This window comes from Pipistrellus kuhlii, unplaced genomic scaffold, assembly GCF_014108245.1.
Source record: "Pipistrellus kuhlii isolate mPipKuh1 unplaced genomic scaffold, mPipKuh1.p scaffold_m20_p_53, whole genome shotgun sequence".
Lineage (NCBI taxonomy): Eukaryota > Metazoa > Chordata > Mammalia > Chiroptera > Vespertilionidae > Pipistrellus > Pipistrellus kuhlii.
Genome location: NW_023425555.1, coordinates 1,892,526 through 1,911,279, shown reverse-complemented (window position 1 = coordinate 1,911,279; position 18,754 = coordinate 1,892,526). Strand labels below are relative to the sequence as shown.

At 60.4% G+C, this 18,754-nt stretch overlaps 1 protein-coding gene across 6 annotated transcripts; it reads right to left on the bottom strand.

Annotated features, from left to right (window-relative positions):
* Positions 1-1,204: 1,204 nt before the first annotated feature.
* Positions 1,205-18,706, bottom strand: ST6GALNAC6 (ST6 N-acetylgalactosaminide alpha-2,6-sialyltransferase 6). 6 transcript variants are annotated; one of them, XM_036416133.2, is made up of 7 exons: positions 10,683-10,863; positions 9,989-10,050; positions 8,958-9,045; positions 7,124-7,303; positions 5,923-6,329; positions 3,118-3,225; positions 2,295-2,550 (listed from the first exon to the last, which is right to left on the bottom strand). In XM_036416133.2, exons 1-7 carry the CDS (start codon positions 10,713-10,715, stop codon positions 2,361-2,363), a joined length of 1,068 nt encoding a protein of 355 aa, XP_036272026.1. In that variant the 5' UTR covers positions 10,716-10,863; the 3' UTR covers positions 2,295-2,360. The 6 variants fall into 6 exon arrangements, 5 of the variants coding, with proteins under 5 accessions (XP_036272025.2, XP_036272026.1, XP_045429561.1 ...); XM_036416132.2 differs by lacking the exons at positions 9,989-10,050; positions 10,683-10,863 and having other exon boundaries at positions 1,205-2,546; XM_045573605.1 differs by lacking the exons at positions 5,923-6,329; positions 9,989-10,050; positions 10,683-10,863 and having other exon boundaries at positions 2,410-2,546.
* Between the last annotated feature and the right edge of the window lie 48 nt (positions 18,707-18,754).

Genomic DNA, 18,754 nt, shown 5'->3' with positions numbered 1-18,754 from the left:
TTCGGAGGATCTACCCCTAGCAAGCCACCTTCTCCTGAAGCACCCCCGGGGCTCCCTCATGCCCACCGGGAGCAGGCAAATTCCCAGAAGCCCACACTGCCATGGGCCGTGGCGTCCCAGCCGCCTGCCGGTCCCACTGCTGTCCAGGCAAGGATGGCCTCCCCAGGCCAGAGGGACGGAGCCTCAGCCCACGTGGGCTCTCATGGCTTTTGCCATCTGCCCCACGCGGCCTCATCTCCCGCCTCCCTGCCTCCTGACAGAGGCTGTGGTCCCGCCGCCGGCTACTGTTCGGCCATTCTTCCCACCTGGCCTCCCTCCCTCTCCAACGGCACCCGATCCAGCGCCCAGCACGTGGCTGCTCACCAGAAGGCACATGTGAATTAGACGCACCGCAGCGCCCTCTCCTCCCAGCTCCGGCCCCCCACCCTGGCTGGCCCGGCGCCCGCCCACCCGCCCAGGAGAGGCCGCCCGCCCTTGTCTCACAGCCACCTTTGTCAGGGCCCTGCTCCCAAGGGCATCTTATCTGCCTAAACAGGTTGTAATCTCCCCGAGTCACGGACCCCCTTCCTCCTGCCAACCTGGAGCTGTAAACAGGCCTTTCACTCCACTGCTGCTCACCACGCCTGGCCCAGGGCTGCAGCCGGCCTGGCTCCTGCCCGCCGGGCCTGCGGGAAACGTGGGCTCCCAGCCCTCTGCATCCCCCGGCCCCTGAGCCACCCGCTGACCCCACCCCTCCTGAACCCAGGCCTGGCCTCCTCTCCTATTCCCCCCTCCCCTCACCCCTCCCGCCCAGCTGCGCTCCATGACAGGGATGGCATTCTCCTGCCCCCGCCCCCAGGAACTCTTGCCCCAAACTCTGCAGGACTTCCCCATCTGCCCCCAAAGCGCCTGGGTTATTGTCTCTGTGGCCCTCACTCCCCGCGGTGGCCTCCGGGTCCTGAGCTCCTGAGAGCCGTGAGTGGTCCTGGAACTGGGCTCGGAGAGGGAAGGGACTTACCCAAGGTCACAGAAGCAGGGGGAGGCGGGACTGGAAGAGCCAGGTGGGCTTGGCTCGGGAAGCCCACACCGCCCGGACCTCCTGAGCTGCCAGCTCTTCGCCCAAGCTGCAGAGTGCATGACTCACCGCCCCTGAAACGCTGGCCGTCCTGCTGGCAGCCCGGAGCCCGGGGCCAGAGGGCCCAGCTTGACGGGGACACACAGGAGCTGGAGCGTAAGTGCATTTATTCCTGTACAAATCATTACAAAACCCAGTCTGGGGGAGTCACCAGCCCCCGCTCCCCACCCCATGTGCAATGGCTTGTGCTGGCCTCCTTGTCCTCTGCCCGGCTCCTCCCACCCCGCAGCCTCCTCCAGGGAGCCCTCCGGTCTTCCCTCCCAGGCTTGGGAGGAGCACGGGGCAAACCCACCCCGCTGAGGCCAGCGATAAAGTGCCTGACGCAGAGTGAGGGGGACAGGAGCCTGGCGACAGCTCCCGGCCCCGGAGAGCTCTCCCAGGCCCAGCCGGAGGGAGACTCAGGTGACCAGCAGCTGCAGACAAAGGGGCTGCTTGAATCCTCAGCAGGGCTGCCCCCCGCCCCCCTTTCTCAGCCCCAAAGGCTCCTCCAACAGGTGGACAGCCTGGCCGGGGAGAGTTTGCACAAAAATACCCTCATCTCCGGGAAGAGGTGGGGAAGGGAACCCCAGGCCCTAGGGAGCCGAGCCCCCCAGGAAGGGGTGGTGGCTGGCGGGGCCCAGCATTGCGGAGGACGGACCCAAGGCAGCAGTGGGAGAGGCGGGAGGGGACCAAAGGCTCCACGCCAGAACATGACATGGGCGGGAGGATGCCAGAGAGGGGGACCGGGGATGCCCAAGGCCACTCGGGGCAGAGCCAAGACTGACAGCAGCCCCCCTCTCTGGGGCCCTCCCACCCCATCTGCCCCAGACCCTTCCCCCTCCTCATGCAGCCTTCCTTCCGGCTCTGGGAAGCGAGGGGCCAACACGAAATCCCAGGTCCCTGGGACAGGACCCGGTTGTCCCAGCCAACAGGACATGATTAGGGGACCATCCTGAGGCTCTGCACCAAGGCCCCCTGGGAAAGGCCGCGTCCTTGGCCTCCCGTTACGCAGAAATACCCTGATTGACTACGCTCAGACCCTGACTGGACACATTGCCTGGCACCCTGACCAGCCACACAGAAGCCCAGATCCCTGAGGGCCGGGAGATGCCCCAGGCCTGACCGGCTGGAGGGCACGCCCTCTCCAAGGCCCTGATTGGCAGGAGGCTCTCCGGCGGCCTCCACTGGCCAGGAGATGGCCGTGGGCCGCGTGCCCGGGCCAAGAGCCGCTTCTCCCGTGTCCCGTGTGAGGCCACGGCGGGGCGGCCTAGGTCCAGGAGGGGTGGGAGAAGGTGATCCCGTACAGCTGCGCCCAGGACGAGAAGACCCGCTTCTCGGTGATGAAGCGGTGGTGGTTGCCCTTGCGGCTGTGCTCGTTCTGGACGTAGGTGACACACTCGTCCGGCCCCTTGGGCTCGTAGTAGTGGTAGGGCATGCGCTGCAGGCGGGGCCTCTGGCTGGGGCAGAGAGAGGTGTCTGTGAGGGCAGGCGGGCACTGGCGGGGCCCTGGCCCCCTCCAGCCCCGGACCTGCCCTAGGACCTTTGTGGGGAAATACCTGCCCCTCCCTGGGCCTCAGTTTCCCCATCTGTAAAGTGGGTGTTTGTTTTTAATGCTGTGGATCTTTCCATGCCCCTGAGAGGGTGGCAGTGTAGGGCAGAGGTGAGGGCTTGACCCCCACCCTTTACAGTTTGTAGGACCTTCGACCACTCACAAAACAACTCTCCTCCGTTTTCCTGAGTCATGCTTGGGACATGGTCAGCATTCAATCAAGAACAGCTGTCACCTCTTGGGCTTTGCATATAGTAGTAGTAGTAATAATAATAATAATAATAGTTATTATTAACACATAAACTCTGGACTGGCTGAGGGGAGGGGAGGGGTGCAGAGGCAGCTCTAAGGAGCCTCCATCTCTGCAGAGCAGCCCCAATACCATCAAACCGAGAATCTGAAAGGCCACCAGCCCAGGTTTCCAGCCCCGGCTCCATCCCAGGGCAGTGGCCGGGCGCGTCCTGGGGGCGCTCACCTGCAGTAGTCGGGGGGCACCATGCCGTAGACGTGCACGTGGTCACACAGCTCCACCGCGATCACCATGGTGAACCAGCCCGTGCTCAGCCACGAGTGGGACTTTTCCCTGGGGGCAGAGAGGGGCGTGATGAGGGGCATGCAGGCAGGGGCGGGGCGGGCAGGGGAACAGCCGACCATCCAGTCTCACAGGACTCATCCCCCTATTTCAGTCACCCCCGCCCAGCCCAGTGGGGGAGCCCGGGTTTGCTGGCAGGGGGGTTGTCTGGGTAGAGGTGGGGGGGTGGAGAGAGCTCCTTGGAGGGAAAGAGGAGGAACAAGGCAGGCTGGGAATAAACCTCTGAGAAGACTGGTCATACTTGGTCATGGTCACACATGAATAGGCAGGAGTGACCATGACCACAGAGCATGCTAGCACAGCTGTGCCCAGGCTCGGAGCAAACCCCATGGGAAGACCAAGCAGGGACAGGCCTGCTGGAGTGACAGGCTCAGAGCCAGGCCTGGGAGAAGCAGCTAAGAACCTAGAGCCGTGCTGTGCACCGCCGGGGCCACACTGGGCACGTGTGAGCGTCTGGCCGTGGCTGAGCTGTGCTGTGAGTTAACACACACAGTGCGTTTCTTAGGGTGTGAGAGAAAGAATGTGGGACATGTGACTGACCATTTTTTATACTGATTACATGTGAAGCTGAAAACACTTTGCATCTATTTGGTGGAAGGTGGTTCTTTGAAAAGAAAATAAACCTCTCGCAAGACTGAAAAAGGAAGAGAGAAAAGACACAAATTACCAACATCGAAAATGAAAGAAAACATCATCACAGACTCTGTACGCTTGAAAATAATAAGGAAACCACAGAGAAGACAACTGCATACCTGACAACGTAGATGAGATGGGCTGATTTCTCGAAAAGCACAAACAACCAAAACTCACCGAAGATGAAATAGGTAACCTGGATATCCTATAACTGTTAAGGAAATTGAATTCATAGTTTAAAATCTTCTGGGGGGAAAAACACCACTCCAAGCCCAGAGTCTCACTGGCAAATTCTATCAAACATTTAAAGAAGCAATGACACCGATTCTACACAGCCTTGTCTGGAAAACAGGAGAGGAAATGTCCCAGGGCATTGCCCCGATACCGAGATCAGGCAACGACAGTACAAAATAAACCAAAGGCCAATCTCTCTCATGTACACAGGTATAAAAACCTCAACAAAGTACTAGCAAATCATGTCAAAATAATAATACACCGCGACCAACTAGACTTTATTCCAGAAACTCAAAGCTAGCTCAACATTTAAAAATCAATCAATATAATCCACCACATCAACAGTCTTAAAACACACACACACACACACACACACACACACACACAAAACTAGTCTTTAAAAAAAAAAGTCTTAATTGATGCAGAAAAAAATGCCTGATAAAATTCAATATCCAGTACTGATTAAAAAACAAAACAAAAAACTCTTAGGAAACTAAAAAACGAAGGGAATTTCCTCAACCTACTACTGGGCTGGCACCTGACCTTGCCTGTCTCACCTGGAAGAGGTGAATACAGGTTCAAAAACCGTAGCTGGCCTCCTAGTCAAAGATGACAGACTAAACGCTTCCCCTCTGAGGCTGGGACTGAAACAAGATGGCTATTCCTGTCACTTCCAACACAGTCCCACCTTGTATTTAAAGTTCCGAGCCAGAGCAATAAGGCAAGAAAAAGAAATGAGGCACACAGATAGGAAGGAGGGAGTAAAACAGTCCTGCTTGCATGTCCTCACATCACCAGCTGCACAGAAAATCCCAAAGAATCTACAAAAACTCCGAGAGCCAATAAGTGAAGTTCAGCAGGATTACAGGGTATAAGGTTCCCACACAAAAATCGTGTTTCTCAATATTAGCAAGAATAATCGGGAACCAGCATTTAAAAAATATATCATTTATGTTAATTCCAAAATTTTAAATATTTAGGGATAAGTCAGACAAAATATATACTGGATCCATATGTTGGACACATTGAGTTAAATAAAATATATTGAAAAGAATTTCGGCCACAGCTGGTTTTGCTCAGTGGTTAGAGTGTCAGCCCACGGACTGAAGGGTCTCATGGTCAAGGGCATGTATCTCGATTGCAGGTTCGATCCCTGACCCAGTCGGGGCTCATGCGGGAGGCAACCAGTCAATGTGTCTCTCATATTGATATTTCTTTCTCTCTCTCCCCTTTCTCCCTCCCTTCCACTCTCTCTCTCAAGATCAATGGAAAAAATATCCTCGAATGAGGCTAAAATAATAATAATAATAGTTTCACCTATTTCTTTTTACTTTTTTAATGTGGCTACTATAAAAATGTTAATTATGTATGTGGCTTGCATTGTTTTTCTATTGGATGGCACTAGCCTAGCTTACCTAAGGCAGCCTGGAAGTGTTGTGTACTTAGAACAGAGCATGATGGGAGCAATGGGGTGCCTGAAGCAATTAGTGCAAGAATAGTCAATACTTTCCAGGAGGCACGCAATGGGGAGCTCTCCTAGAAAGATGCTAGAAACGACGGTGCAATCTTAGAGAAGAGCATGCTGGGAACCCTTCTTCCCTCAGAGCAATGAATGCTGGGAGAAAGCCCTCCTGGGAAGCTGGGGTCATGCAGAGCATGTTGGAAATGACTCTAGGATAACTCCCCCAGGAGACCTGACCAGAGGTGGCCGAGAAGTGACCACCCCCTCAGAGCAGTGCCTGCTGGGAGGACAGGCCCTCTGCACAGAGCATGCTGGGAGGAGCAGAGGGCTGGCCAGGGGGGCAGGCGGAAGGCCGGTACCTGTCCTTGCCTGTCTCACCCCGGAAGAGGTCATCGAATTGGCGCATGCGGCCGGGAGAGACGGCGTAGGCCTCCATGCCGGGGAACGCCAGGCCCGCCCGCTGGATGAGGCGCACGAGGCTGCCCTGGGGCTTCTGCATCTTGTTGGGGGGCCCCCAGAAGATGAACACGGTCTCGGGGGTCCGGTTGACGAACTCCTGGGGCCTCTTCAGCACGCGGTACACGCTGGAGTGGGCCACCACGCGGAAGGTGGTCTTGTTGCCCACGTCCGCCGAGAAGCCCGTGGTGGGCGCGTCGTTCATGCGGATGGTGCACTCGGCCAGCTCGATCTCGGGGCCCAGCTTGGTGCCCAGCAGGTGGCTGGAGCTGGTGACGATCACACACTGGTGGCACCGGGAGGGCAGTGTCTGGGGGCAGCAAGGAGAGCCAACGCTTGTCACGACCACTCTGTGCCAGGCCCTGGGCCCTGGACATTCAGGCCTCCAGGAGGCCAACATAATGGTGCCCATTTTATTATTATTTTTTTTTTTAAAATATATTTTATTGATTTTTTTTTTTTTACAGAGAGGAAGGGAGAGGGATAGAGAGTCAGAAACATCGATGGGAGAGAAACATTGATCAGCTGCCTCTTGCACACCTCCTACTGGGGATGTGCCCGCAACCAAGGTACATGCCCTTGGCTGGAATGGAACCTGGGACCCTTCAGTCCGCAGGCCGATGCTCTATCCACCAAGCCAAACCGGTTTCGGCAATTATGCCCATTTTAAAGGCAGAGAAACTGAAGCCACACATTCAACAAATACTCCTAAGAAGCTAGTAATGGCCAAGTACTCAGGACAGAGCAACCAGCAAAGGAGACCCCACGCCTGCCTTCGAGAACTCGTGGCTGGCCCGGCCGGCGTGGCTCAGGGGTTGAGCATCCACCCACAAGCCCGGAGGCCATGGTTCGATTCCCGGTCAGGGCACATATCCAGGTTGCGGGCTCCATCCCCAGTAGGGGGCGTGCAGGAGGCAGCTGGTCCATGATCTTCACTCATCATTGTTCCTCTCCCTCTCCCACTCTCCCTTCCTCTCTGAGCCAGGGCCTGGACTCCTGGGCCCACCCTTCCTTTAGGAGGGATGGCAAGAGAGGAGAGAAGAGGAGGAGGGAGCAGGGGTGGGAGGCAACGGGGAGGACCAGCTCCCCAAAGCGGCTCCCCACCTTGTTGCCAAGAATAGGGACGTAGCCATCGGCGATGTTCCACTTCTTGAGGTTGATGGGCCTGCGGCTGCGGCCGCGCAGGGAGCCATAGTGGAAGACCTCGTTGGCGCTGTTGGAGCTGTAGAGGATGAGGATGGTGATGAGAGCAAAGAGGACCACGAACACTGCTGACCGCTGCTCCTGAGAGGGGAGAGGCCTGGTGAGGTCCCCGTGCTCTGCGGGCGGGGCGCCCTGCCCCATCACCACCTGGCTGACGCCTGCTCCTCACCCCACACACCGCCTCCTCCGGGAAGGCCTCCCGCAGCCCCGAGCACGGATCACACTGCCAGTGACTGGGTCCGTCTGGCTCCCCACTGCTCCCCAGCGGTCAGGGTGGGGATGGGAGCCTAAGGGGGTCCCAGAAGGAAGGTCGGCTGGATCAGACTGAGTGTGGGTGTCAGAGGGATTCCTGCAGCGGGAAGGGTGCTTGGAGACAGGTGGGACAGTCAAAGGAGAGGACCCAGCTTCTCCAAACAGCAGCTCTCCATAAACGCTCATCCTCCCTTCACCCCCGGAGGGGCCCCCTCAGGGCCTGGGCTGCCTGGGTAGATGGTGCACCGCCATGGGGGTGACAGGGCAGCAGAGTCACATCCACGTGGCCCACGGGAATGCATGTGAGCGGGTCTGCCAGGCCAGCGGAGACCGGAGCCCGGCTCCTGTGCCGATCGCTGAGCCCCTGTGCTGGTTCCCGGGCATTGTTCCTCAGCTCGGAGTTCACCCTTTTGGGCAGCTCTGTGAGAGTGGGTCTGGGCTCTTTGCTTTTTCCTGCCAGCTAACTGCTCATTAAGCTCTGTCAGTAGAGGGCGCTGGAGAGACACTGCGGGAAGAAAGGCTTTTACTTCCTGCGTCTGAGCTCCTGGCTTCCTCAGCATGCCATCTCCAGTGCCAGCCCACTCAGCAGATTCCTCCGGGCCCTGCAGTGCCTGCCCTGGGGCAGTTCTGGAGCCCGGTGCCTCCGCATCCCGCTGTGACCCCCACCTCCCCTGAGCGGAGCTCAGTCAGCAACCCAGCCACCTGCAACCTCCAGAGGCCAGCAGTTCCCTCCCTGGAGCAGTTCTGTGCGGAGGCTGGGTGCCCCTGGAGGGGAGGGGGGGCTGTGGATTCACCACCCTGAGTTCTCTCTCTGCCACCCGGGGGCCCATGGCTGTGCCCTCCCCAGGCGGCCTGGACCTCAGCCCCGGGGCTGGCGGCTGCTCCTTGTACCTGCTATTCCTGCATTCCTTAGAGTTCCCATCCCTCATCACTCCAATGCCCGATTCCAGTTAATAACTCGTTACATTAAACTGGCCCTGTTCAAATTACTCTCTGGTTTCTCTGCCGACTGGACCCAGACTGGTTCACCCACATCAGCCTGCCCCAGCCCCCCGGCTCTGTGGGGCTGGGCTGCAGTGGGTGCTGGGAAGGGGGTACACAGGACCAGGCATTCAGCAGGTCCTCAGGAAAGCATGGATGGATGGAGGATGGGGACACCCTCAGAAGGATGCGCACAACATCTGTCATCTTTGGCTGACCTCTGCCCCCTCCTCCAGGCTCCCCCTCACCTCCACCTCCCACCCCCACCCCCCTCTCCCCACCCCTGCGCAGCATTGCAAGTCACCTTGGCCCTGGGCCCAGAAGGCAGGCGCTTGCCCAAAGCCACACAGATCAGTAAGTACAGCCGGGCCCCAGCCAGGGCCGCCAGGCACCGGCCTCACGTAGGCACGGAAGGGAGGCCTGTGGTGGTTTGGGTCCGAAGCCCACCTCGAGGAGAGAAGGGAGAGTCTGGGATGGGGACAAGAAGGGAAGAAGGACTCACTTTGTTGCTACTCATCTCTCTCCGGCGTCTGCTGAGGGGCAGGAGCCAGCGTGCACGCGGCCCAGGGGGCAGGGACGTGGGCTCACACCTGCAATCACAGAGAGGGTCGCGGCCTGAGTGCCCTCCCACATGTCCAGCTGATCAGAGGCTCCACCGTCCCTGCCATCCCTGCCAGCTCTCCTTCCTGCCCACGACCTCAGGACTCAGGGCTGCGTCCATTCTGCAGATGGAGACACTAAAGCCCAAAAAGGGCAGGAAACCGCCTGAGGTCACAGGGCTGAGACACTCTAGAGCACTCAGTTCCCAGACGCACCCCCTCGCCCCCAATTTTCCCACCTTTGCCTGAGCAGTGCCCTCTGCCAGGGCCATGGTCCCCTGGTCAGCCCTGCCTCTCTCCCTGCCCCTTGCTCTCTGCTATTCTGCTCTCTCAGCGGGGTCCTCTCCTCACCCCGGCTCTCCCAGGCAGCTGGCTCCCCTGCTGGGGCCTGTCCCCCCCAATCCCGCAGACACCCCTCCTCTAAGCCCTGCTTCCGGTCCCCGGGACCTTGGAATAGAGCAACATTCCTTGTAGGTCCCCAACTCCTCTGCACCCACACCCTTCCAGGTCTTGCATGAACTGTCGGCAACCCCCTCCTGCACCCTGCTCCCTGCTCCCGCCTCTCGTCCTCCCAGCCCGCGGTGGGCCAGGAACTTCCCCCGTGTCACCTCCCGGCAGGAGCTCTCACATCCTGCTGTGCCGCCCGAGCCCAGAGGACGGTGCCAGAGGGTGGCTGAATGATTTCATTCACGAACGGTAAGACCTCAGGGGTTAAGGACACAGGCTCATCTGTCAAAAGGCAACCATCACTGCCCCACCCTCAGAGGGTGTGGGATCCGCAGGGGACCAGGCCCCCTCGGGCAGCCCTTCCTTCCTGCCCCGGCCTCAGGGCCTCTGCTGGGAGGGAGCAAGCCCAGGTCTGCTCCTCGGCCCCCACCGACCCCCAGCCTCTCCTCGCAGGACCCAGCTCCTCTCCAGATCCCCATGTCCCCACCTGTCACACGGACACAAGTGCGGGTGCCCGGCCGCCGCCAGCTGATTCAGGTCCAGAGGCCTCTAAGGTTGGCAGGGTGCAAAGGGAGACGCTGGGGGCTCGGGGGATCCCTGGCTGCGTCCTCCCTTCCCCGGGCCCCCGGCTCCAGCCACCATCCCCGCCCCCTGACCTGGCTGTTTACTCCGGCACCGCCACCAGGAATAGCCGGAGGACCTCAGGCCACAGCGCGCACACGCCGCTCCTGATTGGCTAAGCCCCGGCCCCGCCCCCGCCTAACCCCGCCCCCGCCTGCCACGCCCCCTCCGACCCCCCCAAACCCCCGCCTGCCTTCCGGCCGGGTTTCGGGTTTCGGGGTTTCTCCCAGGCCCTCATGGCCAGGCAGGGAGGCCCAGGGCCTCTCCCCAGGTGCAGATCAGGAAACTGAGGCTCATCAGAAGGGAAGCGTGGCCTGTCTTTTTCCACTCGGAGCCCATGAGAGCGAAAGGAGGGAGTCCAGAATGCCAGGGCCGCCCCCATCCGTCCAGGGGCCTCTGGCATTCCAGGCCCTTACAGGCAGAGCTGCTTGGGCCTCTGGCTGAGCCTCTAGCTGGGCCTCCTCCCTCGCTCTTCTTTCCTCCACATGCCCCTTGTTCCAGACACTCTAGAGCACCCCAGTTCCCAGACGCACCCCTCCCCTCACCCCCAATTTCCCCACCTTTGCCTGATCAGTGCCCTCAGCCAGGACCATGGTGCCCTGGTCAGCCCCGTCACAATCCTGCTCTTGAGAGGGCCATGGTCCATACAGCGCCTCAGGTTCAAGTGTGAATCCCGGTTCCACTACCTACTGGCTGAGAGGCCTTCTTAGGGCAAGTCCTGTGCCCCCCTGAGCCTCAGTTTCCTCATCTGCGAAATGGGAGGAATAAGAGCCGGTAACCCACGGGGACGTTGGAAGGATTCCAGCCCGTGTGGGTGGCAAGGGGAGCCCCGTGGCTCACCCCGGGGTTATTCATTGTTCAAGGCCTGGCTCACTGGCTGGCCAGCAAAACGGTCCCCCTCCTCTGACCCCTGGCCCCGCGGCTTCGCTCCTCTAACGGGAATGGACGCGGGAGCCAGCTAGGCGGCACCCACTCGCTCAGTCTTCCTGGCAGCACTGCCTGGTAGGGGCTGTCACGGCCCAATGCACCCATGAGACGGGTTCAGAGAGGCAGCGTGGGGCCTGGTAGGGCCTGCTGGGGGGAGCCCAGGGAGGTGGACCGGGTCTCCCTCCAGGATCCGCAGGCCTGGGCTGGGGCAGACGCCAGGCGGATCCTGGAGGGAGACCCCGTCCACCTCAGTGCTCAGCTCTGGCCCGGCCCGGGGGCAGCCTGCTGGGAGCGCCCTGCCCAGGCTGGGAGACAGCCGCCGGAGCACCCGGCCAGGAGCGTGGGCCCGGCCCCACAGCGGCCCTGCAGGAGGCTGGGCCCTCAGGATGGGGGGTGGGGGGCGCACCCTGCCCTCTGGGTGGGGCTTGGCCTCGCCCAGCCTGGGAGCCCTCCCACGGGGTCCGGAGCCCCCGCGGGCAGCGTGGGCGGAGGGCTCGGAGGAGCAGGGGGAGGGCGCCTGGTTCCCCGCTGGGGGAGCGCCGAGCCCGGGGTGCACCGGGGTGGGGGCGGCTCCTCCTCCGCACCCCCTGGGCGCTGACCCCCAAACTCCCACATCCGGGGGTCCGAGCCCTAGGCCCGGCAGGGAGGAGGACGTGGCCGGGCCCCAGCTCCACGGGGGTGGACAGCAGCAGGGGCCCCGCGAACCCCGCCACAGCCCCTGGTCACCGGGACCGGGACCAGAGAGTGGGTCTCGGGCACCCCTCCCCAGGGCCCCCCCATCCCTCCCCATCCCCGGAGCCTCCGGGCGCCCCCGCCCCGCTCGGCGCCGCTCACCTCCCCGGGGAGCGCCCGGCCCCCCGCGGCCCCCGAGCCCCCTCACATGGCGCCGGGGCTGAGAGCCGGGTCCGAGATGCCCCGCACGTCCGGCCGCCCAGGCCCGCCGCAGCCGGCCGCCGGGTCCTAGCGCCGCCGCCGCCGCCGGGCTCAGGGCTGGGAGGCGGTGCGGCCGCCAGGGGGCGGGCTGGCTCCGCCCCGGCGGCGCCCCAGCGAAGGGAGAGGGGCGGGCGGCCCTGGGGTGCGGGCTGTCTCTGTGCCGCGTGGTGGCCATAAAAACAGCCTCCCAGACCCCTGAGAGAGCGACATGGCCTCTTCGATCCCGCTTTATCCGCCCCACGACCGGAGCGGGGACACTGAGGCCCAGAGCGCCCTGCGCCTGGAACCAGCTGAGCTTCTCCCTGGACCCCCTTAGCCAGGCCTCCAGAGCCTGTACCCCGCAGCCACCCACCTTGGATTCCGTCCAGCTCTGCCCCCTTTCTGTGTGGCCCGGGCACTCACTTCCCCTGCCCCGGCCTGCCGCTGGCATAGGGCATACAGGGAGCACCACCGCCTCGGAGGTGGTGTAAGGGCCAAAAATGTTAGGACTTCTTATGATGTTCCAGGTGACAGTGAGAAATAGCCAGGAGCCCTGTAGGGGCCAGTGGCTGATCATCCAGAGGTTATGAGAGGTTCAGGCCTGCTGGACTGAATGGTGTGGATCAATATGTACCGGCAGGAGCTGGCCGGATGCACAGAGGATGTTTACGTGAAGGAAGCAAGCTAAGGAACTGCATCCCTAGAATCCCCCTTGGAAAACCGAGGTGTGAGAACATGCATTCCCCTCCTGGGTATAGACCCTGGAGGAATTCTTGCCTACGTCAGCAACAGAGCTCATAGCAGCGTTGCTTGAAATCGGTGGTCGGCAAACTCATTCGTCCGCAGAGCCAAATACAACAGGACGATTGACATTTCTTTGGAGAACCAGGTTTTTTAAACTTAAGCTTCTCCTAACGCCACTTCTTCAAAATAGACTCGCCCAGGCCGTGGTGTTTTGTGGAAGAGCCACACTCAAGGGGCCAAAGAGCCGCATGTGGCTCGCAAGCCGCGGTTTGCCGACCACTGGCTTGAAATGATATTAACCTGGAAACAACCCCTATACCTATCAGCAGCAGCAGGGGATTTTTCTACATGACGGTCCTTTCACGTGTGAGATATGAAATAGCAGGGGAAATGAAGGAGCGGCAGTTACAAGCATGAATCTGAGAGACATAAGGAATGAGAAAGACAAGTCTCAGAAGAAGATGAGCCACACAGTACACTGTGTGAGCATATAGCCGGCAGCAGGCCGCCTCTCCCAGCCAGGGGCCGGAGGTAGCTGGTGCCTATCAGAGTGATTCAAGTTTTCAAAACAAAAGCCAAGAGCATGGTTGTCTGCTGGGGAGGGAGTGAGGTGGGGGAGGGGAGGGGAGGAAACACTCCGGGTGGATTTCTCGTGAAGGTCTGGTCTTTAAGTGGGACATGGGTTCGAGGGGTTCATTATATTATGTTTTGTAACTTACAGGTATGACCAATGCAGTCATGTGTGTACCGCCGTATTTTAAAAGGAAGATAGGAAAGAGAAATGAAAATAAGGAAATATCTTTTGCCTAGCCCTGTGAGTAATTGTTAATAGTGGTTATTTCTGGAATGGTGAGATTATGAGCTGCTTTTTTTTCTCTCTTTCTCTCTTTCTTTTGGCTTAACTATATTTTCTAAAAGTTTTTTTATTTATTTATTTTTTTTTACTATATATTTTATTGATTTTTTACAGAGAGGAAGGGAGAGGAATAGAAAGTTAGAAACATCGACCAGCTGCCTCCTGCACACCATCACTGGGCATGTGCCCGCAACCAAGGTACATGCTCTTGAGTGGAATCGAACCCGGGACCCTTCAGTCCGCAGGCTGACACTCTATCCACTGAGCCAAACCGGTTTTGGCTCTAAAAAAAATTTTTTTAAATATATTTTATTGATTTTTTACAGAGAGGAAGGGAGATAGAGAGCTAGAAACATCAATGAGAGAGAAACATCGACCAGCTGCCTCCTGCACACCCCCTACTGCGGATGTGCCCAAAACCAAGGTACATGCCCTTGACTGGAATTGAACCTGGGACCCTCAGTCCGCAGACCAACGCTCTATCCACTGAGCCAAACCGGTTTTGGCTCGGCTCTAAAAATTTTAAGATAATGGCTACACAATGCTTATACTCAAAACTTAGTTTTTAATTTATAAAAAGTAAACTGCATCCCAGCCAGCGTAGCTCAGGGGTTGAGCATCAACCTATGAACCAGGAGGTCACGGTGTTCAATTCCCGGTCAGTGGGAGCCAGCAGGAGGCACCCACTCAATGATTCCCCCTCATCACTGGAGTTTCTGTCTCTCCCTCTCCTTTCTTCTCTGAAATCAGTAAAAATATATTAAAAATTAGCTGTATATGTAGCATGATTCCTTTAAAAAACACACACACACATAAAACACAACCGTAGATGTGTATGTTTGTAAATGTACACAGCAGATGCCTGGAGGAATCTAAGGGGGACTCCGGGCAGGGGTTTCCCTGGGGAGTGGATTCGGGGTGGGAGGGGTGGTGCTACCTTCCCTCTTTGCTTTATAAATGTCCAGATCGTTTGCACCGGACTAATTTAATAAGTTACTATCACTTTGTTTTTAATGAAAACAAGAGGGGCGGGGCAAGGTCCAGGCTCTGGAGACATGGCCAGGAGGCAGTGGGCACCAGAGGGGAGGGCCAAGGGTTCAAGGCTTCCTGCCTCTGGTGTCACTTCCATCTGCTTCCTGAGCCTCAGCCCATCCCAGGCCCCGCTTGGCCGCCTGCCGGCATGGAAAACCACCGAGCAGGGGCCAGGGCCGCAGGCAGGAAACCCGAGGAACCCACTGCTGGGGCTCAGAAAAGGGGGAGCCCCTCGCCAGAGGTCGCCCGGCAGGCTGGCGGCTGCGCTAGGGTGTGGCATCCTGTCCTCAGCCCTTCTCCCTGACCCCCGCCAGTGGCCTCTGGAAATGAGGGCGCTGCAGCCCAGCTCCCGGGCCAAACCCGGGCCTGGAGCGCCCCCCTCAGGCCTGCCATGTCTCGGGCACAGGCTCCGGCCAAGAGGCTCTGTGGTGAGGCTGGCTCACCTTCCCGGGGCCTGCTTATGCCGGAAGGAGAAGGGGAGGATGGCGCTGGTCCAGACCGGCATGGTGAGCACCAGCCCAGAGCTGAGGTGCAGGAGTGCTTCCCCTCAGGAATGGACTTTTTTTTTTTTTAATATATATTTTATGTATTTTTACAGAGAGGAAGGGAGAGAGATAGTTAGAAACATCGATGAGAGAATCATTGATCAGCTGCCTCTTGCACGCTCCCTAATGGGGATTGCCCGCAACCAAGGTACATGCCCTTGACCGGAATCGAACCCGGGACCCTGCGGTCCACAGGCTGACGCTCTATCCACTGAGCCAAACCGGTTCCGGCAGGAATGGACTTTTTACTAAAAGGACCCTCCACTTTTCTTTCCTCTTCGGCACGCCTGGCTGTGGCATGTCTTTCCAGTTTGCAAGCCCTAAGGCTCTTGAATACATTTTTCATCATTTATTTCTGGCCAAAGTCTCCAGACTCGCTTTCAAGAACAATACCCACCGCCTCAGGAACGGCGAGACACCGGCTCCCACGCATCCTGTGCGCTCTCCTGTGACGGGCACTCTGCACAGCCCTCCCGGAGGCCTCGGCACAGCCTGTGCGCCGGGCGCTTCGGCACCAGCCCTCCGGCGAGAAGCGAGGCTCAGCGTGTGCGGCCCCGGCATGAATGGCCACAGGCCTTCCGCTCTGAAGCCCCGGGCCTGCCCGCGCCCACCGTGCCGGGATCTCCGCGGATGGGGCTCCTGGTGTGCGCCACCGCTGAGCGCGCCCCCGTGGCCTCTGTCTCAGCCCTGCCTGCCCTGGGCTGGGGATCGTGGCGTGCCCCCCTCCTTGGCCCTCGGCGTCCTTTGCGGTCAGGATTTTCCCTCCCACGGGGTCCCGGGAAGAGTCCTCAGAGACCTCGGCTGTCTCCCTGGCTCCCACTTTACGGAGAGGAAACCAGGACCCGTCGAGGGAACAGGACGTGCCCCAAATCCCCTCTGGGCTCCGGGCAGAGCCAGGGAGGAGCCGCCCTAATCAGGTTACTAACTTACTAAGATCAAGTAGGTGGAGGTCTGAGGAAATGATTCTATTCTGGCTTTACCGGGAACTTACGCTTCTCAGTCCTGCATCAATGCTGTGCGTGCATGGGGCCCCCAGACAGCCCCTGCTTGTGCCGAGAAGGACAAGGGGAGGAGGGCCATGGATCAGACCGCCTGGCGCTGAGGCTGGGGACTGCGGCCTCTCTCCCTCCGGAGAGCCGCTGGGGGAGGGTCTGGAACCAGGAAGAACCTGGTTCTTCAGGCGCAGAGATGGGCCCAGGGGCCCCGGACATGGGTGCGGACCAGAACCTGCAAGAACCAACGTCCCTTTCCTCTCCCGGCGATGGGTTTGGTGAGAGTTCCTGGCCTGGCCCCAAGTTCCTCCCTGGACGGAGGCTCCTGAGGACCCCTCCAGGCTGTGGGGCTCCCCCGGCCCCCTCTGGCCCCAGGAGGAGGACCTAGGAGGTCCCAGCTGGCCTGCTGAGGGGACCAAGGAGCTGGATGTGGACAGAGGCCCGAAGAGGGGCTGCACACCAGGGTGCTCCCCCCACACGCCTCAGAGCTGGGGGGCTCCTGCCCCAACTCACCCCCGGAAGCTGCAGGAGCTGTGGCAGAGAGAGGGGGGGTGTCCCCGGTGAGGCCCCTGCAGGCTGGCGGCCATCAGGAGCCCCCGGGAGGAAGTAGCTGGGGTGGCTCCTGGCAGGTCACAAAGGCCAGAAATACATGCTCCTTGGACCAGCCCAGCACCTGTCCCTGCCCCCGAGGGGACAGCCAGGGTGCTCCAGGGAAGGGCGAGGGAGGAGGCAACCGCCCGGGAGAAGGGACAGTCTGAGCCCATCGGGACCAGCGGGCCTGGGCCCTGGAGCCCAAGGCCGAGGCTGTGAGCAGGGGGACTGATGGGAGTGGGGGGGCTCCACACCCCTCTGTCACCGCCAAGGACGATGGGAGAGCAAGGGTGACCGACCCACATATCAAGCGTCAGCCCGGCAACAGCCTCCTCTCCAAATCCATCCTGTGAGGGAAGGACGCTTTCGTGCAGACGAGGAAACAGGCCCAGAGAGGCACTAATCCCAGGATCCCACGCGGAGGCGGAGCCAGAACGAGGTAGATCTGACTCCAGAGGCCTCCCTCTGCGCCCGGTCCCTCCACCAGCCCCGCCTGCCAGGCCACCCCCACTTTGCCGACACCTGCTCAGACCCCACCGCCGCCAGGCCGGCAGCTGTGGTCCAGCTGCCAGCCTTCCCCTCCGCCCGCAGAGCTCCCTCTGCCCAGCCCAGGGCCCTCCGCCCGCCGCCCGCCGCCCACGCTGCAGGGCCTCCGGGGCCTGCCTGGCACTGGGCTGGGGAGGCAGGTGCCAGAGGCACGCTGGGGGCCGGGGGCCAGGTCTCCGGCTTCTCTGGAGAAGGTCGCCCACACTCCCTCGCACGGCCAGCTGCAGGATTGTGGGGTCCCCCCCCTCCGCACAGAATGAAAACATGCCCCTCCTTGTTAAAGACACACACGACTCAGAAGTTCAAGACGCATCAGCAGCTCAGCAAGCGTAGGGCCCTCCGGGCAACTGCTGGGTCACTTTCCCCTGAAGGGGCCCCGGGCTCTAACCCAGCTGGTCCTCCATGAGCCGGGCTCCTGGGCTCCGGATGGAGGAGGATGGGAGGGAGGGAGAGCAGGAGGGGTGTGAAGCCCTGTGGCTCTTTCCCGCCCCTCAGTTCGGTTCGGGGCCCAGACTCTGGGGCTCAGGCTCAGCTCTGAGACCGGGGACCCCACCCTGCTCGGCTGACGGCTGCACCTGCTCTGCACCCCTGGAGCCCCTCTCTCAGGGCTGCCGCCCTGCTAGCTGGTGGCTGGCGGCAGGCTGTTCCCACCGCCCAGGTGAGGGCAGTGAAGCTCAGAGAAGACAAGCCTCAGGCCCCCTGCTGGCCCCCCCACCCCCAGACTCCTCTCTTGCAGCGTAACCAATCCCAGTGACTAGGGAATTAAACTGGCGAGGACCCTGGAACTGGCCCCTGGCCCAGGGGCGTGGTGGGGGCAGAGGAATTTCCTTCCCGGCCAGACGCTCCGCCCTCTGCCCACTGGACGCCGGGCGGAGCCCAGTGCAGCCCCGGCCAGACTCTGGGCAGAGGAAATGGCCAGAGGCCCAGCCGGCTGTGGGTTTGGGGAGGGCCGGGGACTTGGGCTATGGGATGGTGGCAGGCGAGGAGCCCCACTTCTTACCCCCAGACACACAGCCACACTGCAGACAGGGCTCCAGAAAACACGTTTACCCGTACACTCGAGGTGGCCCTGGCGAGCCACAGTTCAAAGGCCCCTTCACCCGACGGACACCAAGCTCCGGGCTGCCCTGACCAGGCAGCCAGCTCGGGAAGGGTGGCACCGGCCGTGGGTGGGGGGCGGGTAGAGAGGGAGGGCCTGGGCTGGCGCAAGGTCGAAGGTCACCAAGCTGGTGAGTGGGGGCCCATCAGCCCTGGGGGCAAAGGCCACGGGACAGACACCGAGGTGGGATGAACCCCAAAGTGTCAGAGTCGGGTTATTTCCCGGCCGGCGTGGCTCCGTGGCTGAGCATCGACCCATGAACCAGGAGGTCACGGTGAGATTCCCGGTCAGGGCATGAGATTCCCGCAACCCGGGCTCCATCCCCAGTGCGGGGCGTGCAGGAGGCGCCGATCCATGATTCCCTCTCATCATTGATGCTGCTATCTCT

Coding starts and splice junctions, on each gene's coding strand:
- ST6GALNAC6 (XM_036416132.2), bottom strand. Junction 6,330..7,123: donor TCCCTATTCTTGGCAACAAG/GTGGGGAGCCGC, acceptor TGCTGCCCCCAG/ACACTGCCCTCCCGGTGCCA. Junction 2,547..3,117: donor GTGCCCCCCGACTACTGCAG/GTGAGCGCCCCC, acceptor TGCCCCAGCCAG/AGGCCCCGCCTGCAGCGCAT.